The following is a 27,894-nucleotide window of genomic DNA, read 5'->3' as shown; positions in this document are numbered from 1 at the left end:
TAATGTGCTAAGACAGCAGAAACAATCTACAAGTGACACAATTTTGGAAACTAGACTATGTTAAGCATTTTCAAACCAAAGGTGCTTCACATGATTTTATTACAGTTGGACGTGAAAAAAAATTACAATTTGTCCAGTAAAATGTTGTTATAGCTCCAAAGTTGTCTTTTTCATATGTTGTAATAGAGAAATTGAATCTAAAAATGTATTACGCAAATTCTTCTGAATGCAGTGGTTATCCATGCAGTTGAAAACTAATGTTTGGGAACACAGCAGAGCTTTGAAAAGAAAGAGCGCAAATTTGGTTGGAATAGATTGTGCACGACATGTCGCATTTCCAAAGTTCCTGACGTGCCATAACAGGAGAAGTCCCCCACAAGTGACCCCAATTTGGAAATTAGACCTTTTAAAAAAATTTAACTAAGGTTGTGTTGAGCATTTTACATTTACAGTTACTCGACAGGATTTTATTACAATTGGACAAGAACATAAAAAATTACATTTTTTTCAATGAAAATCCAAATCCATAAGTTTGTTATGAAAATTCTTCTGATTAAATTGATTGTCCATATCTGGTTTTTAACTAAAGGCCCCGTCACACACAGAGATAAATCTTTGGCAGATCTGTGGTTGCAGTGAAATCATGGACATATTGTTCCATTTGTACACAGCCACAAACCTGGCACTGATTGTCCACAATTTCACTGCAACCACAGATCTGCCAAAGATTTATCTGTGTGTGTGACAGGGCCTTAACATTTGGGCACCTGACAGGACTTGGAAACTAAAAAGTGCAAATTTGGCTGGTATTAATTGAACATGCCATATCACAGTTGAACAGTCCTAACATGCCAAAAAAAAAAAAAAAATTCCTACAAGTGACCTCATTTGGTAAGCTAAACCCCTCAAGGTATACATCTTGGTGTGTGCTGAGGATTTTGCATCTACAAGCACTTCACAGAATTGGCCGTGATAAAGAAATTATATGTTATTTTACACTAAAATGTGAATTTAGCCTTAAATTTGTCATTCTTACAAGAGATAATAAAAGAAAGAAAACATGCCGTATTTTTCGCTTTATAAGACGCACTTTTGTTCCCCCCAAACTTTGGGGGAAAGTAGGGGGTGCGTCTTATAATCCGAATATACGGGGGTGTGTGTATATATATATATATATATATATATACACATATATATACTGCAGGGTCCGCTCTGGAGCGGTTCTGGGGGCTGGGGAAGCTGCGGGAGGGAGCCTTTGATCTCCTGCTCCATATAATATGCACTGCCGCTGTCCATCACCGTGGTGCTGAAACCGCACCGCGGTGATGGGCTGGGGGAGCAGCGCATATTATATCTGCCTGCGCCCTCCTTTGATGACACATGGCCCCCCTGTGTTAGATATGGCCCCCATGCTGCTGCACATAGTAAAATAAAACTCTCTTTACTCACCTCTTCCAGCGCTGATCTCCCGGTGTCTCTGCTGCTGTCTGTGATCAGGCACACAGAGATGGTATCACTCTGCTGTGCCGATCACATGACTGGCACTAAGAACCAGGAAGTGGAGGAAGCCAGAGCTCACAAGCATGGAGGGAGACACGAGGAGGGACAGCGCTGAGAAGGTAAGGAAAGAGTGTTTTATTTTACTAAAAGCAGCAGCCTGGGGGTGATATCTAACACAGGGTGATGTGTGCCAGTCACAGGGGGCCGTGTGCAGCAATAGTGGGCAGTGTGCCAGCCACAGGGGGCAGTGTGCAGCAATAGTGGGCTGTGTGCAGCAATAGTGGGCCGTGTGCAGCAATAGTGGGCCGTGTGCCAGCCACAGTGGGCCGTGTGCCAGCCACAGTGGTCCGTGTGCCAGCAATAGGGGGCCGTGTGCCAGCCACAGTGGGCCGTGTGCCAGCCACAGGGGGCCGTGATCCAGCCATAGGGGACATGTGGCATCACTGGGGGACATGTGCCAGCACAAGGGGGCTATTTTCAATTTAAGGTGGCCATATCCAGATTAAGGGGGCTAATTTTAGGATGGGGGGCTATGAGGGACATATACCCTATATGATTTGTTAGACGGACACTGGCATTATAAGACGGACCCCATTTATTAAAAAATTCTCTATTCCTTCACCAAATTTGGGGGTGCGTCTTATAATCAGGTGCGTCTTATAAAGCGAAAAATACGGTAATTTGTTACACAATTTCTCCTAAATCCATCGATGCCCAATAACTGGTTGGACACTACTATTTGGTCAACAGCAAGGCTCTGAATTAATGAAGTACCATTTGACTCTTGAGGCACAATTGTGACTGGAAAAGTTTGTGGACACCATTTTGCATTTGCAGGTGCTCAAACAGCAGAAACTCCCAACAAGTGATGCATTTTGGAAAGTAAACCCCTGCCAGATTTCATCTAAGGGTATAGTGAACATTTTTGAGCCACAGGTGCTTCACAGAATTTTGGGCCGTGAAAAGGAAAATTTAAGTTTCTTCCACTAAAATGCTTCTTGATCGTCTTGTTTTTAATCTCTCACATAAGGAAAATAGAAATGAAAATGTGTTATGCAATTTCTACTAAATGTGGTAAGAACCGATATGTAGCTGTACACCACTGTTTGACCACACAGCAAGAGCAGAAAGGAAGGAGTGCTTTTTGACTTTTAGAATGCAGCTTTTGTTTTTTAATAGATTGCGGGTGCCATTGGTGGAGCCCCTAAGAGGCAAGAACAGCAAGAAAAGAAAAGGAATTCACCCAAGAACTTGTTCAGGCAATTGTATCAGGCAGGTGTACAAAAAATGCTGCAAGGTAAAAATGCTTTAAAAAACCCCAGATGTGTTAATAGTTTATTTTTTGTCAAATAACAAAATGCAAAGTAAATGAAGAAGAGAGATTTAAACCAAATCAATATTTGGTGTGATCACTCTTTGCCTTAAAAACAACATCAATTCTTTTAGGTACACTTGTTTCAAACATCTTGGAGAACTAACCACAGATCTTCTGTGGATGTGTTCTTGCACAAATCCTTCTATCTCTTTATGTAATCCTAGATAGACTCATTAAATTGAGACCAGGACTCTTTGGGGCCATAATTTCTCTTCCAAGAATCCATGTTCTTCTTCACACTGAAGACAGTTCTTAATGACAATGGCTGAGTTTAAAGGTCATTGATCTGTTGCAGAAATTTAAAACCAATCGTATGCTGCCGTGATTATCTCACATGAAAGGGGTTGTCCACTACAAGGACAACCCGTTCTGAGTCCGCTCGGTTTCTCCAGTTAATATATAAACCCTGTATTCACCTGCCGTTCTGGTGCCATTCCTATGTCTTGATAACTGCGGTTCAGGGTACCCGTGACATTGTGGCGTCATGCAAGCTCCGCGTAATATCACCACCGACTGCCCTCTCCCACCTTCGGATCAAATAAGTTAATCAACAGGAAGTGATGCTGAGGTTGCCACTCACTTTCTGTTGATTGCTCATTTAGTCCGAAGGCGTGGAGAAAGAAAATAATGGTGACTAGATGTGGGGCTTGCATGATGTCACAATGTCACATGAGCCCCAATCCATAGTTTCTTACAGTGCTCGAATGGCACCAGAACGAGAGGTGAGTACAAAGTCTTTTATTTTAACTGTGGGAAACAAGTGGAATCAGAAGGGGTCCACTACTTTAAATGGTAGCAGATGCTCTGGATTGGGGAGTCAAAATGGGAAAAATGTGGATGTAACCAAAGGAAATCCTTTAAGAAAAAGTTGGAGGGAAATACAATAATTGCTGTGTGGCGGCAATAGCAAAACATAGTGAAAGTTTCTTGCAAGATTAAGGTTGAATTTTTCTTGATCAATACATTAGGCTATAGATTAAACTCGGTGGACCTAGGTCTTCTTTCAACCTTAAAGGGGTTCTTTGAGAAATGTGATTAAATTAGTAAATAAATACTTTTATATAGTAACCCCATAACGACGGCCTAACGTCTCAAGACGTCGGAAAAACAGGGTACTTGTTCTGAACCGACGCTTTGAGACGTCATGCCAAAAAAAGCTTGTAGCGCCCCCCAGCAAAGGAAAATCTCCAGGGTTTCAGCTACCGGGGGTAGCTGAGACCCTGGAGATCATGATTCAGGCCGTTTTTTCCGGTCCCCGCTCACGTGATCACCGGTATACACCGTATACCGATGATCACGTTACAGTAAATGACAGTGCCGGTAAAAAATGATTTATCTCCCATCTGGCATGATTAAACATGTAAACTGGGAGATAAATCTCCTCCCCGGTCCCCTCCGGTCCCCCGGTGTCACCAAAGTGCCCCCCCAACCCCCCCTCCCATCCATAATCGAAGATGGTGACGCGCACACTGCCGCGCACAGTAGCGCTTCGCCCGCATTCACCCTCTCCCTCTGATTTTTGTCGCATGTGCCATGACACATGCGACAGAAAACTCCTCTCCAGGCCCTGCCAGGTCACCCCTCCATACCTCCCCGGTGTCTCCCGGTGTTCCCCCGTACCTTAGCCTCGGCGATGCCCGGGATCCCTCCTCCTTCACAGTGCACGCTGGTCACGTATGCCGAGCGCGGCTATCAGACAGCTTCCTGTGTTCAGTGAGAGCTGTGCTGGCTGCTCGCACACTGCAGCTGTGACCCGGGGAGTGTGAGTGCAGTGTCATTGCACCCACACTCCTCAAATGGAGGGTCTGCACGACTAGAAAATAGGGTATCCGTTCCCTGAACATGCCCCCCATATTCTAGAAAGTCCAGAGTCGTCGTGGGACCTCCAAAATGGATTACTGCGGACCCGATTTTTTTTTCTCTTTTCAATAAATTGGTGAAAGAGGGAATGTTTTGGGGAGTGTTTTTTTCAAATATTTTTTTTTTGTTGTCATTTTTTTTTTATTACTGTCAATTAGTTATGTCGGGTATCTGATAGACGCTATGACATAACTAACTGCTGGGCTTGATGCCAGGTGACATTAGACATCTGGTATCAACCCCATTTATTACCCAGTTTGCCACCGCATCAGGGCAACGGGATGAGTTGGGGCGAAGCGCCAGGATTGGAGTATCTAATAGATGCGCCACTTCTGGGGCGGTTGCGGCCTATTTTTAGGCTGGGAACAGTCCAATAACCATGGCTCTTCCCACCCTGAGAATACCAGACCCCAGCTGTCAGCTTCACCTTGGCTGGTGATCTATTTTGTTTTTTATTTTTTTAAAAAACAGCCTGGGGAGCACTCCAAATTGATCACCAGCCAAGGTGAAGCTGTCAGCTGTGGTTTGCAGGCTACAGCTGTCTTCTTTTCCCCTAGCTGGCTATTAAAAATAGGGGGGACCCCACGTTGTTTATTTTATTATTTTTTGGGGGGTCTAAATACAAGGATAGGCACCCTTTAGTGCCACATGAAAGGTACTAGAGGGTGCCAGCTTAGAATATGCAGGGGGGTGGGACGTTATATATGTTTGACATCTATCCATTCATCCATTGTAGCATTTTACGCTGTGCGCCCACAATCAGGGTTTGCAGCGTTTTGTGCGCAGAGTGTTTTCCCTGAGTCCATAACGCTGCGTTGTGCAGTAGAAGCACAGTAGAAGAATTTTTAGAAATCCCATGCCCACTGTGCTTCTTTTCTCCGCAGCATAAACCGACCTGTGGTGCAGCTTCCCGAGCCTCAGCATGTCAATTTATGCTGCGGAGACAAGAGTGCTCTCTGCAGGTAGAATATAGCTAAAGTCCACAGCAGCCTGAACCAAATTGTGGGCATGAGCAGCTGCTTTATCCTGTGGACAACACTCACATCTCTGCAGGAAGGCTGACACTGTGTACTAGATGCCGTGTCGCTGGATCATGGCCACATAGCCTAAAAGTGAGAAATTTGTTGCTACAGCAACATTTTTGTGAAGTACTTGTGGATTCAAAATGCTTACTATACACCTGAATCCTTGAGGGGTCCAGTTTCCAAAATGGGGTCACTTGTGGGGGGTTTCTACTATACAGGTACCAAAGGGGCCCTGCAAATGTGACATGGTGCCCGCAATTTATTTCAACTTTTCCAAAATTCAAATGGTGCTCCTTCCATTCCAAGCCCTCCCATATCCCTGCACTCATAAGACATTGGATAACAACCTGTGGGGTCCACTTTCTGTTGTTACCTCTTGAAAAAGTAAGAAATTTGATGCTAAAGCAACATTTTTGTGAAAAAAATGAAAATTTTCAATATGGCGACCTAAGCTTATCAAATTCTGTGAAGTACTCATGGATTCAAAATGCTCACTATACACCTTGATAAAAGTCTTGAGGTGTCTTGTTTCCAGAATGGGGTCACTTGTGGGGGACCTCCACTGTTTAGGCACCTTAGGGGCTTTCCAAATGCGACATAGCGTCCACTAATGATTCCAGCCAATTGTGCAGTCAAATGTCGCTCCTTCCCTTCCGAGCCCTGCTGTGCACCAAAACAGATGATTTCCATCACACATAAGGTATCAGCATACTCAGGAGAAATTGCACAATAAATTTTATGCTGATTTTTTTCCTTTTACACTTGTAAAAAAAAAAAAAGCTACCTGGTTGAAGTAACAATTTTGTGGTAAAAAATATATTTTTTATTTTCACAGCTCAACATTATAAACTTCTGTGAAGCACCTGAGGGTTCAGGGTACTCACCAAACATCTAGATAAATTCCTTGAGGGGGTCTATTTTCCAAAATGGGGCCACATGTTGGGGAGCTTCACTGTATAGGCACCTCAGGGGCTCTCCAAATGCAACATGGCGTCCGCTATTGATTCCAGCCAATTTTGAGGTCAAATGGCACTTCTTCCTTTCTGAGCCCTGCTGTGTGCCCAAACAGTTGATTTCCACCACATATAAGGTATCGCCAAACTCAGGAGAAATTGCACAATAAATTTTATGCTGAATTTTTTCCTTTTACTCTAGTAAAAAAAAAAAAAAGCTACCTGGTTGAATTAACAAATTTGTGGTAAAAATGTATTTTTTTTATTTTCACAGCTCAACATTATAAACTTCTGTGAAGCACCTGAGGGTTCAGGGTACTCACCAAACATCTAGATAAATTCCTTGAGGGGTCTATTTTCCAAAATGGGGCCACATGTTGAGGAGCTTCACTGTTTAGGCACCTAATGCAACATGGCGTCCGCTATTGATTCCAGCCAATTTTGCAGTCAAATGGCACTCCTTCCCTTCTGAGCCCTGCTTTGTGCCCAAACAATTGATTTCCACCACATATAAGGTATTGCCAAACTCAGGAGAAATTGCACAATAAATTTCATGGTGACTTTTTTTCCTGTTACCATTGTGAAAAAAAAAGCTACCTGGTTGAAGTAACAATTTTGAGGTAAAATGTTATTTTTTTATTTTCATGGCTCAACGTTATAAAATTCTGTGAAGCACCTGGGGGTTCAGGGTACTCACCAAACATCTAGATAAATTCCTTGAGGGGCCTAGTTTCCAATATGGGGTCACTTGTGGGAGGTTTCTGCTGTTTAGGTACCTTAGGGGACCTCCAAATGCGACATGGTGCCCGCAATCTTTTTCAGCCAAATTTCCTTTACAAAACTCAAATATTGCTCCTTCCGTTCCAAGCCCTCCCATTTGTGCAAACAAAGGTTTCAGACTACATGTGAAGTATCACCGCGCTCATAAGAAAGTGGGTAACAAACGTTGAGGTCAAATTTTTGGAATTACCTCTTGAAAATGTGAGAAAATTGATGCTAAAGCAACATTTTTGAGAAAATTATTAAAATTTTCAATATGACAACGTGATGTTATCAAAATCTGTGAAGTACCTGTGGGTTCAAAATGCTCACTATACCCCTAGATAGAAGCCTTTAGGGGTCTAGTTTCCAAAATGGTGTCACTTATGAGGGGTTTCTTCTCTTTAGGTACTTTAGAGGACCTGTAAATGCAACATGGTGCCCGCAATCTATTTCAACCAAATTTGCTTTCCAAAATTCAAATATTGCTCCTTCTGTTCCGAGCCCTCCCATTTGTCTAAACAGAGGTTTCTGACCACATGTGGGGTATCGGCGCGTTCATAAGAAAGTGGGTAACAAGTTGTGAGGTCCATTTTGTTGTGTTATTTTTTCTAAAAGTGAATAAATTTGGGTTAGAGCAACATTTTTAGGTAAAATTTTATTTTTTACTTTTTTTCATTCCACATTGCTTTTGCTCATGTGAAGCACCTGAAGGGTTAATAAACTTCTTGAATGTGGTTTTCAGTACTTTGGGGGGGGTGCAGTTTTTAGAATGGTGTCACTTTTGGGTATTTCCTGTCATCTAGGCCTATCTAAGTCACTTCACATATGATGTGGTCCCTAAAAAATTTTTTTGTAAATTTTGATGTAAAAATGAAAAATCACTGATAAACTTTGAACTCTTCTAACTTCCTAACAAAAAAAAAATTGTTTCCAAAATTGTGCTTATGTAAAGTATACATGTAGGAAATGCAATTTATTAACTATTTTGTGTCACAGAACTCTGTGGTTTAACGCTATAAAAATTCAAAAGTTGAAAATTGCTAAATTTTCAAAATGTTTGCCAAAATTCAATTTTTTTCATAAATAAACGCAAAAAATATTTTCCTAAATTTGGTACTACATGAAGTTCAATATGTGATGAAAAAACAGTCTCAGAATCACTGGGATCCGTTGAAGCGTTCCAGAGTTATAACCTCATGAAGTGACACTGGTCAGAATTGCAAAATTTGGTCTGGTCATTAAGGTGAAAATTAGCTCCTTCACTAAGGGGTTAAACATTTTTATAAATACCCATATTTAGCAAAAAGTGAGCTTTATCTAGTGCACTCTTTTAGGATTATAAATATGGCAACATCCATCTAGCAGTGTGCAACCAATGATAGGATGGGTTATGTGAAGATCATCTGGGGAATAGAAGTATTCCCTGAACTGCACTACAACTGTCAGACTGACTGAGGTGGATGTTCAATCTCAGTCAGCTAAAGGTGGGTGTCTATCTTGTCCTTTAAGCAACTCCACCTAATGTTCTGTCAGGTTGACTGAATGGAGGAATGTGCATTCATGATGACTGACAGGACGCTGTTCTGACCTGACGTGTCTAGAGCAGAGGTTCTATATGCAGCCTATCCTACTGTGAGTCCTCTGAAATCTATTACGGGTGTAGATTGATTTATGGCAGTTGCATAAGTGAATATTATTTATTGTATTTATTTATTTTATAGTAATGCTCGGAGAAGCCCTTTAATTTTAGGAACATTACCAAACGTTAATGGCTGTTTTGGTGCATCGTGCATTTCACAGTGGATAATGGTAATTCATTGTGTCCTTCCTGTAATTTATCAATACGATCTATTTAGAAAGTATGGTCAGAAATAAGGACAAATATAGAAATTCCTTCCCCGACACTGTGTGCTATGAAGATAAGAGAATAATGATTTGTTGGCATGTGGCTTTACACTCTAAAATCGTTTGTTCACAAACAAAACCTCCGATCGGCTATGTAGCTTGTGTGTTATATAATCAATAGCAAGTTAGTGATTTTAGTCTATATATAATGTATAATTGGTTTGTAATAAAGATCACCATGTGAGTTATTGTAGATGTAAACAATATACTTATCCCTTAATCAATAGAACGTTAAAGGAAAATCTCGAGCCGTAAACAACAGTTATTCTCATGCTGATTATTTGTGAAAATATTCCGGGCATAGGAATACACTTTACTGGCAATGCTGGAAATGTATTGAATTACTGAAGAAATGGAATTGAATGTTTTTGTTGCTGGAGGGTGCGAGCTAGCAGGACAGTTTATTAATATTATTAGACTTTGAATTCTCTGCCCGTAGCGTTAGACTGGAGCATCTTGTTACAAGAGCCTCTCAATGCCAGGAGCTGGAAATTCACCTTACAGCAAACTTGGGGATTCTCCCACTACTGGTGAAGGATCGTAAAAGAACCATTACAAAAAAATATCCAAAGTTTGTTTTTTTAAATCTTTACTTCAATATATATCAAATGATATGTGGCATTCTAGTAGCACTGCTGTATTGTATATGATATTAGATTCCCTACTTTAAAAGTCTACATTCTCTCCAACTCAAACTACCGTAAGTTGCTTCCAGTGCTATATTTACATAACTGAGTTAATTCATTTCTTAAAAGAGTTGGACACTTCAGCTTTAATTGAGCAAATGTGCTGTGAACATGACATTCCGGCACTTGTTAACATATAATAAGCATTATAAGTTCTCCTCCTACACTTGTTAACATCAGTTTCCCCACAGACAGTCAAGCTCTCTTTTTTTCGTTTTCAAAAGCTGTTGATGGAGGGAAATGTGACCAGTCCATCGACTTCCACCAATTAGAAAACTGTTTTCAATTGGATGAGGCTGACAAATTAATCTGGTCACAAGCCCATCCATCAACAGCCATTTTATGGACATGAGACCTGTGTAGGAGAACCTGTAATACATATAAATTAATAAGTGCCAGAAAATCATGTCCACAACACATTTGTGAAAAATACAGATAAAGAGGACAACCTCTTTAATATATTTAAAGTGGTCAGAGTTTATTTTTGCAATGCAAAAACACAAATATCCTGCAGCCACCCCTCCCAGAACAAGTATGAAAGCAGATCAGGGCCGGGCAAAGTGAGGACCATAGACCACATCTGGCCCTCTGGCTGTTCAGTCTGGCCCCCGGACCATTACATTCAAAGAGTTGAAATTAGTAGCCCGCAGGCCGTATCATGCGATCCCCTCCGTAATTCCACCTCTGTTCGCTTTCTGATGTCACCACTATCTGTATCATGAGGATGCAGACAACGGTGAACACATTGGTGGAAGATGGTGCCACTGGCTCCATCTTCCACCAATCACAGTTAGACACAGTAGACGCGATGATGTGATGCGGAGCGCCAGTGCACCGGTGACCTGAGCAGCAAGGGAATAGAAGCAAGGCGAGTATCTGCTGTTTTTTGTTTTTTTTTTTAAATTCATGAGTATGGGATGTTTGCAAGTATGTAAGGGGCTCATGTGTGGGGACTCAGAAAGTATATTAGAGGCTATGTGGAGGCTCATAAAAGTATAAAGGAAGCTATATGGAGGCTCATGTTGTATTTAGGAGGCTATGTGATGGCTCAAAATGTACATAGGAGGCTATACAGGACTTATAATGTATACAGGGGGCTATCTGGGGCTTATAGTATATATAGGAGGCTATGTGGAGGTTCATACTGTATGTATGAAGCTAAGTGGAGCTCATAATGTATGTAGGAGGCCATGCGGGGCTCAAAATATATATCGGTGGCTATGTTGAGCTTATAATGTATGTAAAAGGCTATGTGAAGCTCATAATGTATGTAGGAGGCTATGTGCAGGCTCATACTGTATTTAGGAGACTGTTTGGCTCATATTGTATATAGGAAGTTATGTTGGTATGTTGAGGCTCAAAAAGTATATAGGAGGCTATGTGGGAGCCCATGTGGTATTTAGGAGGATATGTTGGGTGTATAATGTAAATAGAAGGCTAGGTGGGGCTCATAATGTATATAGAAGGCTATGTGAAGGTTTATACTGTATATATGAGGCTAAGTGGAGCTGATAAGGTATATAGGATGCTATATGGGGTTCATAATATATATAGGAGGCTATGTTAAGGCTCATATGGTATATATGAAACTGCTATGTGGGACTCAATGTATATAGGTGGTTATGTGGGGCTCAATGTATACAGTGGGAAATGTGGGGGCTCAGAAATATATACAGAAATCTATGTAGGGCTCAGAAGTGTATAGATATGGTTATTTGGGGCTCATACTAACATATAGGGGTGCTATGTGGGGGTTCATGCTGTATATATGAGGCTACGTGGGGCTCATAAAATATATACTATAAGAGTCTCTCTGTAGGCTCATACTGTATATTGGGGCAATATGAGGGCTCATACTGTATACATGAGGCAAAGTGGGACTCATAATGTATATAGCAGGCTATGTGGGGGCTCATGCTGTATTTAGGATGGGCTCCTGCTGTATATAGGGGCTATGTGGGGCTCATACTGCATATAGAGAGGCTATGTAGAAGCTCACAGTGAATATAAAGGGGTTATGTGTGGACTCACATTGTATATAGAGAGTCTATGTGAGACTCACAGTGACTATAAAAGGGCTATGTGAGGGCTCACACTGTATATAGAAGAGCTATGTGGGGGCTCACAGTGAATATGAAGAAGTTATATGGAGGCTCACATTGTACATGAGGGGCTATGTGGGGTCTAATACTGTACATAGGTGACTATGTGGGGGCTCATACTGTATATAGGAGGCTATGCGGGGGCTCATACTGTATACAGGAGGCTATGTAGGGCTCAAACTGTATATACTTAGGCTATATGTGGGCCTCACACTGTATAAAGAAAGGCTATGTGGGAGCTCACAAAATATACAGAGAGGCTATGTGGGGGCCCACAATGTATAGAGAGAGGCTACGTGGGGGCTTACATTGAATATAGAGGGGCTATGTGGGGGATCATACTTTATGTACGGTGCTGTGTGGAGGCTCATAATGTATGTAGGGGGCTGTGTTTGTAGTCATACTGTATATAGGGGGACGTCAGCATACTTTATTGTGCTCAATAGTGAGTTATACAATTAATATTATTATAAAATAATAATTATAATTCATACATTAATATTCATATTGTGCGCAGAATTAATTTCAGCCAATTGTGCCCTCCAGACCAGTCATGGTCTCTCATGTGGACCACCCCTAATCTAGATGTATCATTCATTGCCTTTTCATTTGGACCAAAATATCCTGAGATGAATAGAGCAATATTAATAATCTTTGACTGGGAGCTATATTTGGGAGATATATATATATATATATATATATATATATATATATATATATATATTTCTCTATGTGGCCACCCAGTGGTTATCTTGTAGAACGTAGTTAACTCAGTTGAGACATAGCTATTACCGAGCCCTACAATGCTCGGTACTCGTAACGAGCAGTTGGATTCTCAGATGGGCGCAACTCGAGAACCAAAGTATAATGGGAGTCGATTGTGGACTTGAACATTTTTCCAGAAAAATGCTCAAGTCCCCAAATGACTTCCATTATACTCGAGTACTTGAGACCCGTCTATCCAAGCATCCAACTGCTCGTTACGAGCACCGAGCACTTAAGCATAGTCATGCTTTCACAACACCAATAGCTAGACCAACATAAGGCAGCAGAATGAGAGTGATTGCAGCCCTCTGAAAGTTTTTCTAACATGTCGCTTTAATGTACTGAAATTGTATTAAGAAAAATTTAGTTAATGACAATATTTAGGGAATTTTAATGGTGGACTCTTGACAATAAAGAAAAAAACCTCTTGGTTGCCACAAACTAATGAAGCTTAGAGTGCTATAAAAAAAAAATTAAAGGGGTCATCCGTCCATTAGTAGACCATCACTATTAATGGGCTCAGGGAGGTTAATAATTAAAAAAAATACTACCCCTCCTTATTGTATTCAATAGACAAAGGTAAGCCACTGATCAGCAACAGTTTACATAATATGGCTGATATTCACATTTGTCTTACACTGGACTGAGGATTGGTGCACAAGCTGTGACTTCTAACAATGCTAAAAGCAACAAATATGTTTTATTTCAATTGACTGCAAATTGCAAATTGGTTATTGGTTTAGGGAGTTGGACTTTAATAAGCTTCCCCTTGGCCAAAACCAAAAATCATGGTGATTCGCTGGAAAAAGAGTTTAGCTTTGTTACTCATTCATTGGCTATGCCACACACTACCACATCATGGGACCCAAAATATTATATATCTGTCCTTTAAGGGTACCTTGCACAGTACGACATCGCAGCTGCGATGTCGGTGGGGTCAAATCGAAAGTGACGCACATCCGGTGTCGGTGTCGACATCGGAGTATGTGAATCGTTTTTAATACGATTAACGAGCGCAAAAGTGTCGAAATTGTGTGATCGGTGTATTGTAGGGCATTTTCATAATGTCGCTGCAGCGACAGGTACGATGTTGTTCCTCGTTCCTGCGGCAGCACACATCGCTGTGTATGAAGCCGCAGGAGCGAGGAACATCTCCTTACCTGCGTCCCGCTTGCAATGAGGAAGGAAGAAGGTGGATGTTTACGTCCCGCTCATCTCCGCCCCTCTGCTTCTATTGGCCGCCTGCCGTGTGACGTCGCTGTGACGCCGCACGACCAGCCCCCTTAGGATCGCTACGGCAGCTATCACAAGAGATCGCATGTGAGACAGGGGCGGGGACTATCGCACTCGGCATCGCTACAATCGGCTTGCGATGTCGTAGTGTGCAAAGTACCCCTTAGTGTTTAGGGCCCAGATATTTTTTCAATGGCCTTTTTTTTCCACTGATTTCAAAAGATGGTATAACGTACATTATTATTTTACATATTTTTATTTTTAATAGTTTTTGGTATTTCAGATCATAGAGTAAACCTGATTAGAAGCAAAATCAACTGGAAAAAAAAATGGCAGTAAAACATTACGGAAACAAATGAAATTACTTAATACAAAAATAATCTTAAAATCGCAGCAGTAATAAAAATAAATGATAAGCTGCATCTATTTTAAAAAGCAATTAATAAAAAGAGGCGATATCGCGATGACATTTGATCTGCAGCCGGGCTATGAAATGGTCTGTGTGGTAACATCACAACGCTCCTTCCTTCCAATAGAGACTCGGTAGAAGGAATGAACTCGTTTAAAGATGGATTAGCTGGTGTTGTAGGCAGGAACATCTCCAGCCTCGTATATTACTTTAGATTTGTAATATGCATAATTCAGGAGTAAAAAGAATATTCATTTTTCATCCCTGGTAACACAGATCCAGTGATTAGCAGTCAATCACTTACAGAAAGCTATCATGCAAACAATCAAGAGAAACCCAAGTCAAACTAAGATGCTTTTGATTTAAACAGCAGTAGAGATATATCAAACATTATTCTGGCAAGGAATTGTACAGATTAGAAGAATAATGAGCAGATGACCTTGGTCGACTTGGTCCATGGCTGATATATAGGCAGAAAATATGACGGAGCTTCCAAACCATAAGCAATAAAAGACTTGAAATAAATCATTTTTGCATTTACCGTAAAGACGTGATATGGTTGGTGCGGGTTTATGTGAAAACTAATAACACACATTTTAAAGAGCAGGCAATATGATAGCTCAGCACATTATTTGTATAAACTTTAAAATCCATTTAGTAGGCACACAGTGTAACGGGATTGGATGGGGAATGTCAGCGACCGTACAGCACACCGACATGATGATTACAGACTAGATTATACTGAACTGGCACTGACCTCCGCTTTAACCAATCCAGATTCACATTTAATGACATTATTATATTTTGGAAAATGGAGTCACACTAGCGTCTGATGACAGATTTTATAAGGCTGGAAATACAAAGACATACTGTATATGTAGACATATATTATGGGATACCTACAAATTTTAACTACAGGAGGTTATATAACATCCCATAGGCATTAAGATGGAGTAATAGCTTACTCTCTTCTGAGGAGCTTTCCTAGAAGACTTAGGAGGGTGTCTGTGGGAGTTTTGGCCATTCATCCAGAAGAGCATTTGTGAGATCAGACACTAATAATGGATGACAGGGTTTTTCCATTTCCATTTCAGTTTATGTCATAGATGTTTGATACTGAGGTCAGGGCTATGTGAGGCCAATAGGATTCTTTCACACTACACTCACCCAACTAAGTTTTTATGGACCTTGCTTTGTGCACAATCAAGCTGGAACAGAATAGGATTTTACCAAATCTGTTCCCGTAAGTTGGATGCATACAACTGCCCATAAATGTCTTTGTCTTTCTATGCTAACTAATTATGGGTGAACAAACTGATGAGTGAATACTACAATACTCAAATGGTCGTTACTTGAGTTGAGCAAGTCAGACACTCTGATGGGCTCTACTGGAGTCATGAGTATAATGGAGGTCAATGATTTGGTACTTCGGCTTTTCAGCCATTTTTTTACACACTGCATCCGAAAACATTGTTGTTACCCCCAGTGAGAGCCATTCAGAGACGACAAGTGGCTTTTACTGGGGTGCCTGCTAGCATCATTCACTAAAGCGAACCTGTGCTGTGTTCAATGTTTTATGAATGACACAGCATCGCAAGAAGCCGAGCACTCTGATACTCAATTGAGTACCAAGCAGTGCCGAGCATGCTTGCCCATCATTAAAGAGGTTATCCACTACAAAGCATAGTGGTCACCTCGATGAAAAGCTGAAACAGAAGGCTTTTACTAAATATCTTCTGTTGTCAGTTGTGCCTATGAGCAGAACTATCGCTGTCCGCTCATTCCCCATCATGTGAGCTGGGCTGCAGTGACCTCTTATGTGTGGTAATGTCATGTGAACTTCTGCAATTGGAAGTTGACCCTACCTCCCCAAGGTGGGACCCAGTCTCCGTGAGTGAGTGGCTTGTGCGCAGAGTTTCACTGCACATCACAGCCCAGCATCACTATTGCTTGCGGTGCTCTGTGGTGAAGGAGAGAACACGCAAGATGCTGGGCTGTGATATGCGATGAAACTCTGCTCACAGCTCAGTCACTCATGGAGACTGGATCCTGTTTTGGTGATGTCGGGTCACCTTCCAATTCCGGAAGTTGACGTGACATCATCTGACATCAGAGGTCACTTTCGCTGGGAGTCACATGATGGGAAGTGAGCGGACAGCCATAGCACTGCTTCCAGGGAGAATTCACAATACAAGGTTATTTAGAAAAAGCCTTCTGTTTCAACTTTCTATCAATGTGGCCACTATGCTTTGTAGTGGACAACCACTATAATGCTAATGCATTAAGATTTCCCTTCATTGGAACTAAAGGATTTTTGCCAACCCCTGAAAAATAACCAAGAACATAACCCTCCAGAAAACTTTACAACTGGCACACAGGCAACATTCTCCTGGCGTTCACCAAACCCAGACTCTTACTTCGTACCGCCAGATAGCAAAGTGTGATTCATCACTCTACAAAACATGTTTTCACTGCTACAGACTCCAGTGCTTTAAACTACTCCATTCAATACTAGGTATTGTGCTTGGTAATGTAAGGCTTATACTGTATGTAGCTGTTTGGCCATGGAAACCCATGGCATAAAGCTATGAGCGTACACTTTATTATACTGATGTTAATGACACAGGGGTTTGGACTGCAGTTTTTGAGTCAGCAGAGCAGTTACAAACTTTTAGTCCTAAGTTAGGGAAGTCAAATTGTAGGTCTCATTGGGGCAGAGAATGTAGCAAAATAAGTTGGCACTATGTGAGCCACAGCAATAGATTAAGAAGAATAAATCCCATTATATAATAATTGAGATCCGATGTGTTGAGCTACAGATATATTGAGGGGCCACACAACTCCTCATTACATTGCATAAAAAATGCAATCCCAGTAAAATGTTAATCTTTTTCGTCAATAACGATGTACTTGAGGTAAACAGTAGTGACGTTAGTTTTCTTACTGATCACATAAGTGAATTATCTGTTCCAACCTCACAATTATCTCATGTGACCAATGTATGACTGTCAGAACAATACATCTTCTATGTTAGTTTCTGTATGTACTTCTATGAGGACCCACATAAAGTGATTATAAATATAGAGTGACTGACTTTTGGTCACTACATAGAAGATGTCTATGATTCAGAGAGTCAGCGAGTAGTCATGTGGGACAATGGAGGTACCAGAATGGAAATTATAAACCACTAGTAATACTATTTACATTATGTATATTATTATGAAAAGAAAATAAATAATTATGGGAATGATTCTGTAAGTACCACTACTTCCCTACTTAATGGGAATCTGTCAGCAGGTTTCTGCTACCTCATCTGAGAGCTACATGATATAGGCAAGGAGATTGTGAATCCAATAGTATATCACTTAAATTACTGGGTGCATCTGTACAGGCACAATCTGAATTTTACATTTAACCATGTAGCAGAGCTGAGAGAGCTGTCCTGCACACACCAGGCTCTCTATAGAGACTATACATTGACAGGGAGGTGTCAGAGGAGGAGATGTGCCGGACTGCCCTGCGAGTGACATTGTAGTCCGTGCAATGAGAAGTCCTTCTGCTTAAACCAATATAGAAAATAAACAACAGATCGGACCTTGACAAGACAGGCATTGCTGAATTCTCTGTGTTAACCCTTGCAGCATGCTGTCTTCAGCTTACATAGCAAAAAGCTGCTGACAGATTGCCTTTTAACATTAAAGAAAAAATGATCTTGCAATATAAAAGACTTGGACTCTATTTATGAAGACCTTTTGATGAGGAGATGTCTTTCGAGTCAGAGGTTCCTGGTTCATGAAGACTTGAATCTGTGCATCTTGCCACAAGTCTTACACCAGTCCAGACTGAAGTAAGATTTGCCACATAAAGTACGTCATGGCCCGTTTCATCAAGACCGGTTGATAAGGAGATGTGTTTGAGTCAGACGCACCTGATTCATGAAGAGGTGAATCAGTGCGTCTTGCCAAAAGTCTTAGGGGTACTTTGCACGCTGCAACATCGCAAACCGAAGCTGCGATGCCGAGCGCGATAGTCCCCGCCCCCGTCGCAGCTGCGATATCCTTGTGATAGCTGCCGTAGCGAACATTATCGCTACGGCAGCTTCACATGGACTCACCTGTCCTGGGACGTCGCTCTGGCCAGCGACCCGCCTCCTTATTAAGGGGGCGAGTCGTACGGCATCACTGCGACGTCACAGGCAGGCGGCCAATAGGAACGGAGGGGCGGAGATGAGCGGGATGTAAACATTCCGCCCATCTTCTCCCTTCCGCATATCCTACCGGAGCCGCGGTGATGCCGGTAGGAGATGTTCCTCGCTCCTGCGGCTTCACACACAGCGATGTGTGCTGCTGCTGGAGCGAGGAACAACATCGGACCATCGCGTCAGCGTAATTATGGATTACGCCGATGCTACACCGATGATACGATTACGACGCTTTTGGGCTCGTTAATCGTATCATCTAGGCTTTACACACTACGATGTCGCCTGCGATGCCAGAAGTGCGTCATTTTCAATTTGACCCAACCGACATCGCACCTGCGATGTCGTAGTGTGCAAAGAACCCCTTAGGGGTACTTTGCACACTACGACATCGCAGGTGCGAAGTCGGTGGGGTCATGTCGAAAGTGACGCACTTCCTGCGTCGCTCTCGACATCGTAGTGTGTAAATCCTAGATGATACGATTAATGGGCGCAAAATCGTCGTAATCGTATCATCGGTGTAGCGTCGGCGAAAACCATAATTACGCTGACGCGACGGTCCAATGTTGTTCCTCGCTCCTGTGGCAGCACACATTGCTATTTGTGAAGTCGCAGGAGCGAGGAACACCACCTTACCTGCGTCCCGGCTGCAATGCGGTGGGAAGGAGGTAGGCGGGATGTTCACATCCCGCTCATCTCCGCCCCTCCGCTCCTATTGGCCGCCTGCCGTGTGACATCGCAGTGACGCTGCACGACCCGCCCCCTTAATAAGGAGGCGGTTCGCCGGCCAGAGCGATGTTGCATGACAGGTGAGTGCATGTGAAGCAGCCGTAGCGATAATATTTTCTACGGCAGCTATCACAATGATATCGCAGCTGCGACGGGGGCGGGGACTATCGCGCTCGGCATCGCAGCATCGGCTTGCGATGTCGTAGTGTGCAAAGTACCCCTTACTCCAGTCCAGACTGAAGTCAGATTTGCAACATAAAGTACGTCACAACTCATCATGAATTAGTTGAGTGGCTTTCCACACATCCAGTCCCTCCCCAGCTCCGCCCATTTTGGTGTAGCTGGCAGAAACTGGTGCACAAACTTCAATAGTCATTTGTTTTTTGCATCTTCATGAAAAAAAATGTGTGACTTTTTAAAGTGGCTTCTATCAGATTTCTGGCATATTCGTTTTGATGAACACTTTTTTATTATTATTTGAACAAAACCACATTAAGATGAAAACCAATACAAATGGATAACATCTTTAGCTCTTTCGAATGTCGTTGCCATACTTTACATATGGAGCAGTGGTGGCCCCCTCTCTGGAGGCTAATGTTCTTGAAGATTACAGAAAGACACTACTGGTCTATTACTAATGACCTGGTACAGCAGAGATCATTTGTTTTATGATAATGGAGTAAGATAACAGTAATGTTGTCATGTGTGCCTGATGCAAGGAAATGAGAAAATATTTAATACATTTTTATTAGATTTTCCGTAGCTTTCCTTCCTAACTATGCATCAACAAAAGTGCCACATATCCACAGTGTAGCATCTGTTCTCGGAACTTGAATTTGCTTCCTCTATAATATGAGGGCAGCATAGCTGATGAGGGACATTTATAACCTAATATTTTGAGGTATGTGTTACCAAAATATATTAGATAGCCTCTCAACTCTATTATAGCCTGAGAAATATATGTAAATTTATTTTGCGAAAAGCATGTCATTTCTTGACTTGTTTTATTATGTGTAACTTAATTTGCACCATTTCCTGCTGGATAAGTTACAATATTTTTTTCTCAAGGTGCTAAACTGTTCTTTATAATAGCAGCCACAGAATGCGCAGTATGGATGTATTAGGGATCTATTGTGTGAATGGATATTTGGGGCTACCCATTGATAAAGGCATATTTGATATTGCTTGTTATGATGTGTTTATCTATAAAATAGGGTTACCCACAGAGAAGAGATGACTACAAACAAGCATGGGCAAAGGAATCTGGAAAGCAATTCTACTGCATAGAAAGCAATTGCCGAGCAGGCAGGAGACCAACTTATCCAAATATACATCCATTCCATTTCTTAAAGTGGCCAAAGATGTGACAATTTTGTTAACAATCTGAGTGTAAAGAACAATCATAAATGAATATTGGTATAGTAATGGCACTGAAGTGATTAAGAACAATCAATTAACAGTAGAAGTCCCAGAAATTTCGAGCTCCCCCCTGAAGTCCCGAAAGAGGGTCAAATGACCCTTAGTCCAAACTGAATAAAACTAACTAGAAACTAAATGGCTAAACTCAATGGAAAACAACAACCTCCTGTGGTGCGACAGTAATGGCCTTAATAACAGAACAAAAGACGGTGATTATAGGATGTTAGCTAAAATCCTTCAGGTCATTCGACCTGTCTCTGGGTTCCAAAGGTAGAAATGTTAAATGACCCCTCTCTGGGACTTCTAGTGTTAAAACCCATGAGAGTTTGTCCTAAAAGGTCTCCAAAGTGGGGGTCCTACCATTACATTCTTACGGAAAAGGTTATCTAGAGCAGAACAATCTCTAGCATTTTATGTTGTCTCCTAAAGTGTTGAATTTTCAGTTGGTTACTTTATAGTAAATCCTCTCTAAGGATTTAGGCTATGTCTCATGTTGCAGGAAAATCTCTGCTGCGACTGGATACAAATTTGTGACTAAATCTACAACGTAACATATGGATTTCTTCGGGGATTTCTCCCCACTCCATTTACTAAGCAAAGATTTGAGAAAAAAATAACTATGAAAATATGCATAATAACGAGCACACTGCAGATTTGGAATCCACACCATGCTTTCAATTTCATGTCGATTTTTTCCGCAACGTGTAACTGGGGATTTGAAAAACCAATTTACTTGTATTGTACTGTAAATTGCTGCAGATATCAAATCCACAATGTGTGAACTTAGCCTAAGGCTCCCAAATCCCTAAAAAGCTGGTAGTCAGTATTGTAGCAGGTAGAGATCAGCAGACCTGAGGTTTGGTGTACGTACCAAACACAGACTTTACAAAAAAAATCAGAGTTCAGATTCGGAGTTCAGATGCTTTATGTATGAAAACCACTCGCTTGAGCATCACTGCACTCAGGTACGCTCAGGGCTCAGCGCAATGCGAACCGCTTGCGGTGTATGATCGACTTGCACTGGGAGAACAATAGCGTGATTGGCTGTAGTGTGCACACAAAAAAAGAAGTAAAAACCCTTCCCTTGCTACACCGGAAGTGCTCTGTTTATGGCTGGCTGCATCTGGGCGGAGACCCGAATTGCCCAATTAGTGATTTCCATTGGGGTTCAGGTCAAGTTCGGGTCCCAAACAAACTTTATCTAAAGTCTGACTGAACCCGCTGAACTGATCATCAACGGGTCTGCTCATCTCTAGTAGCAGGCTGACATTGGTATCGATTACCCTGGATGATGTTACATAACATACAAAGGTATTTTGAAAACAATATGAGCTACATGATGTGTAAAGAGTCACGGAAGTGGAGCTGGTCTTCTGAGGAGCAATGCTGGCAGGTACTACTCCAGGAGTAATATGTTGGGTATTTCACCCCAAGCTACCTCCAGTGGCACACAGGACATGCAAGGTAACGCAAGGTGTACTCACTTCTGCATAAGGAAATTGCTTGTTTGCTTAACATACTTTTCCTTTCTTTAGTATGGGCTCCTTTTTACCATTGCCCCCTACGTTTATACGTATGATCAGTGTCAATGGCATAGGTATATTCTGAGGGAAGATGGGTAGCCTTCTCTTATTTTATTGCAGGCCAAGGCTGCAGATCTGCCTTTTCCTATTGGCTACTGTACAGAAGCAGAAGCTCACCACAAATGTTGCAAACGGTCAGTGCATGCAGAGCTTGCTGTATATCTATCAGTGGAAGGTCATACTGATTATAACCTACAAGCAAAGAATCCATCAATGAGAAAAAGATATACTGTGGGCAATGAGTGGTGCAGGGGGTGCAGATCTAATTTTAGATATCGTAAGCACTTATATAATCATTTAATACGGACTGATTTTTCACCTCTTAATAACGTCTGGCCACGCAAGTGCACTCTTATCAAGGAATAATTCACGGTAAGTCAACTGCCAAGTCAGCCATCGTGTGGAATAACAAAATATATACTGAGATAAGAGATAATAGTTTTTACATTTCTGTAACTCTTTACATGCCATCCATGAGTCTAGAGCGTTACCCGCTAGCTCAATATGCAGAAATACTTCCAAGTATGGAAAATAACCCTCATCTCAGCAGAGGAAAGCAACTGATCATTACACACTGAAAAATTTACAACGGCATGCATCGAAGAAAGAACGAACGGCTTACCTTCAATGGCTGAAAGCAGCACACGTGAGTGATCATATGCGATTACATTTGCATATCTATTCTTTGGTTTATTAACTTCCAGGTTAGAGTGCTCCCATGTGAACTGCTGCCCCGGGTCAATAGACTGGAAGAAAAACAAGAGAAAGTAAAGTCGGTGTGTGGTAGTAACGGGAACAAAGCACCAAAAATACTAAGATATGTTTAGAATTACATATTAAAAAAAAATATATAGTCACAAAATATTTAATAATGTACAATAAGATAAAAATACTTAATTTAACAGTGATCTTTAATTTCTAGTTTTTATTTATATCATTATTATTATTTTTAACACACGTCACAATGGGGATCATTTAGGTTATTTCCCAGAATGAGTTGTAAGTCGATGGTTTTATCAATTGTATTGTTGAATACAGTAAACTGTGCTACTATTATACATCTTAGAACAGGGAATCTCCTTTCTTCATATAACCTACTGAGTGATATTGCAGGTGTGGGTAATATTCCATTCCTGTTTTGCCATACAGCACGGTTTTCATTCAATTCTGCAATTACTAGAACTTTTGATAACTGTGAGAATATATCAGTTGGCATCCGTAAATGCATCTGCTGGTATGCTAAATGTGTAGATTGACCTTCAATGAACCTACACTTAAGAACTGCATAAACAGCTATTCAGTAATATATATTAATGGAATTGCTCCCGGTATAATAACAAATATACATAATCCCACACGGCTATGGGTAAAATCATCAAGTCCATTATGAGGTATGGCTTTATGACAGCCTGCCTTCTGATTACGGAGCCAGAGAAACAGCTTACGTCTACTAGGAGGCTGACAGGGATGAGATGAAGAATTTTATCTTGTAAAGCTCCATCTTGTATAAAATAAAACAAATGTAGGCAAGCTAACAATAGGATGCATAATACAACTTATGCTGCCCACGATATTGTAAGAAGACATTACTATGTGTATAATATATAGATTTATTCTACTAACAAAGGGTATCCACCGCAAACATTTATGGAACACAGTATGATCAGTTGGTTCTGACCACTGGAGGTGATGTGGCTGGGCATTCAGAGATGCCCTTCATTTTATTCTGCCGACTATGTGTGCATATCATGACTGCATACGCATAAAACATCATAACTAAGTTGGAAATTTAATTAGATTTTATTAATGTGTTTTTATCCTCCCCTCTCTTAGGGTAAAGCTAAACAGAGAGGTCAGGTCATGGCTGGAGAGCACTGGTTTGATGATTGTATATCAAGCAACCACTTGATTTTGTGGTGGAACAGCTGCTTACACCCAAAAATTAAAATGATTGTTTAACGAGCAATTATAAAACCTCAGCAGATATCTGCTGGATACATTTAGCCTTACAATTAAAAGTTGAATGTTGACTTTCAATTTTGCTTCTGGTGTCCACCTGTGTAACCAGTCAGTGTTGGTTACGAGCCCCAGGTTCTACTCTCTTCATGAAGGAGGAGAACAAGGAGTTGTAGAGGGTGTAGAACCTGACCAAACACATCCCTTCCTAAATTCCTCATGCAGACAGGACCTTTCCATGTTAAGGCAAATGGACAACATAGGGAAGGGTGCCATACAGTGTGTGCTAGGAGCCCCAGGTCTCACTCTCTTCATGAAGGAGGCGAGCAAGGAGTTGTAGAGGGTGTAGAACTTGACCAAACACATCCCTTTCTAGATTCCTCAAGCAGTCAGGACTTTTACATTTTCTGCACTAAGGCAAATGGACAACACAGGGAAGGGTGCTATACAGTGATGGCTAGGAGCCCCAGGTTCTAATCTCTTCATGGAGGAGGAGGTGAGCAAGGAGTTGTAGAGGGTGTAGAATCTAAGCAAACACCTCCATTCCTAGATATCTCATGCAAGTACGGACTTTTCCATTTTCCCTAATAAGGCTAAATGGATAACATAGGGAAGGGTGCCACACTTTAGACCTCCTCTACAAGGCACAGTGGAAAGCCACTAATAATTAGCCAAACTCAAGGTGATCAACTAAGATGAGTTCTTTAAATATAAACCCTTGACCTTCTAGAATATTTAAATAAAATAATTTTATCCAGTTGTATAAATATCAAGCTCTAATGATGCCAACCTTCTAGCTATTAAACAGGTTATCCTATTTCAAGTGTACTATCTGATAAGCTTAGCAACAAATAACAAACTGAGCTTTCAATTACTCTCTACATTTCCAGTGATTTCTAATGGTCACCTGCAGTGCAGCAATGTAGAAGTGACATCAACACTGCACTCAATCATTGAGTTGCTGTTGACATTGCATCCCTACTGAAGCTGATCAATAAAAAACAAAGCCTAAGCAGAGAAGCTCTGCTGGTCTCGGGAAGGGTGAGTAAAAACATTTGCTTTTTGGATTTTTTTGAGATGCTAAGCCTATGGGCTAATAATATTTGAAATAGGATAGCCCTTTAATCTGTATTAATGCAGTTACCAAGCATGGAAATAGTATATTCTATCAGGGTTTTGGTAATCACTAATGCTGTATACATTTCTTAACTGATACTTTGTGGTTGCAATCAAAATTTTACATCTTGATAAAGGTGACTCACCCAATCAGTACTTGATGAGTGAGCAATGTAATCACACAATGAATGAGGTTGGCGAGGATGTGCTTCACATAATCAACATTCTCAGCTCACATCACTTCTCTTATTTTTATTTTTCATTTTTTTTCAAGGTTGAAATGCAATTTGATCTCTTCTCCCAATAACGATACATGCCATGTCAAGCGTACTCCTAGCTACAATCATCTAAAGCGGCTTAGAAGTATGAAAAGTCAAGCAGATGTCTTTGTCAGCCATTCAGCAGTTCATCGGTGTACTAAGGCATTGCCATCAGCATATTATACAGCACTTTCTGTTTACTTCCATAAGATTAAAGTCCAGATGGCCAAATCCACTTATTAACTCTAAAGCCTGTAGGCAGAGGCAGGTGGAATCTACTACGATTGTTTTTCTATCTGTCCATGTTGTATCGTCATGAATAATTGTAAAATTCTCTAGACTAAAAATAGGCAGTAAACCAAGGCAAACATACAAGTGTATATACTAACTCGCACATACATTGACAGAGTGATCTCCGAGCTGTGAAAGACTAATAACTCATTTGCACTTAGTCTGCATTAAAAGGTTTAATAAGCACATTAAGGGTTTAATGGGCAAATCTTCAGGAGGATTTAGTGTCCGAGCCAAACGGGAATATAGTGCATTAATATAATGCTGGAAACCTAACTCATAAAACTGATAAAATATAAGTCTACTATATATATAGTTTTCTGACCTTCTGGTGCCTGTCAATAAGCTATACATAGCCCAGGGGGGGTACAGAACACAGAAGTCATTTAGAGAGCTCTGTTGGCCAAGTAGCAGTTACAAAGAATGCCTGGTTGATATGTTTACTTCGGCAGCTAAATGCGCCAAAATTCTGCTGCAATATGTACCAAAAACTGGCTTCATGACTTGTATCATATTTTCTATGGTGTTCAGACCATTTCTTTACATTTTCTGATGAGGAGGGCCTAAAAAAGTGTGGTGTAATAGGAAAAGGTAGTGGCACAGTGCGCGTCACATTGTGCCAAAAAGTGTGCCAAAACTGTGCTGCAAACTTATAAAATGTACAGTAACTAATACATATTAGAAAATTACTCTAAACAGTCTAAAAATTTGCCATATTAATCAAACTGCATGAAGAACTATGATAAAGTGATGATTGTACTAATTTATGTGAAGTAGGAGATAATATTGTAAGCCTAATCTGTAATGATGTACAATATGTAATCAAGACTATACACATACCACCCAATTTTTGAATAACAATAAGATGGACAAATTATGTAATGTGTGATGTGGCACATTTTGACCACTCCCCTAGCCACACTCCAAGCCATGTTTTTACACCATTTACCAATCTTCATAAATAATCTGATCTCTGAAAAGAGCAGCGAGTTGTGGGATAGTAGGACTGAGCCCTCAGATAGGGACAGTCCTGCTGAATCCAGGACGGTTGGAAGATATTGCAAAAATTTTAAAAGATCTGCCGGATCTCAGACTACTTGATTTGAAAAATGTACCAAAATGTTGTACACATAAAACGTAATAATGGCATGTCAATCTATCTCTACTGACAATTAACTCTACAAGATAAAAGTCAGGATAAATTGGCAGAGGAAGGCTATGTGCCCATGTTGCAGATTTGGATGCCAAAATTTCTGTTTTGGCAAGAAAAGCGCAAAGGCACAAATGCTCATTTTGCTGTGTTTTGGATGCGTTTTCCATACGTTTTTTCATGTAATCTTTTCATGCGTTTTCTCATGTTTTGTTGACTGACTGCCTTGAAGTCAATTGGTGAAAAACGCTGCCAAAATCGCTGAAAGAACTGACATGTTGCAGATTATTTTCTCTGCTTGTGTCAGGATGTGCTTGCAACAAATTTGCAAGCAAAAACGCATGAAAAACATGGCAAACATGCAACAGTAGCCTTAAGCCTATATTGATAGGTTCGACTAACACTCTAAGGCCAGAGTCACACTGGTGCATGACTTGCACAAGTGCAATACAAGAAAATCTTGCATTGCACTTGGTCCCATGTAAGACAATGCTGCAGCTCAGATCTGTGAGGTTTTCCTCAGCCTTAATCAGACTAAGAAAAAAATTGTCTGCGAGTCTCTCATCAACTGAAACATCGGACTGCACTTGGATGCGATATATGCACATACAAACAAT

At 41.0% G+C, this 27,894-nt stretch overlaps 1 protein-coding gene across 48 annotated transcripts in view; it reads right to left on the bottom strand.

The window, feature by feature from the left end:
• PTPRD (protein tyrosine phosphatase receptor type D) overlaps positions 1–27,894 on the bottom strand; it is a 507,941-nt gene that overhangs the window by 66,042 nt on the left and 414,005 nt on the right. For all 48 annotated transcript variants that reach the window (XM_075317015.1, XM_075317121.1, XM_075317166.1 and 45 more), the window contains one exon: positions 23,127–23,250. In XM_075317015.1, the coding sequence (XP_075173130.1) occupies positions 23,127–23,250 (124 nt within the window). The remainder of the gene's footprint in view (positions 1–23,126; positions 23,251–27,894) is intronic.

This window comes from Anomaloglossus baeobatrachus, chromosome 1, assembly GCF_048569485.1.
Source record: "Anomaloglossus baeobatrachus isolate aAnoBae1 chromosome 1, aAnoBae1.hap1, whole genome shotgun sequence".
Classification (NCBI taxonomy): domain Eukaryota; kingdom Metazoa; phylum Chordata; class Amphibia; order Anura; family Aromobatidae; genus Anomaloglossus; species Anomaloglossus baeobatrachus.
The sequence above is the reverse complement of the archived record's forward strand: the minus strand, read 5'-3'. Positions and strand labels throughout refer to the sequence as shown.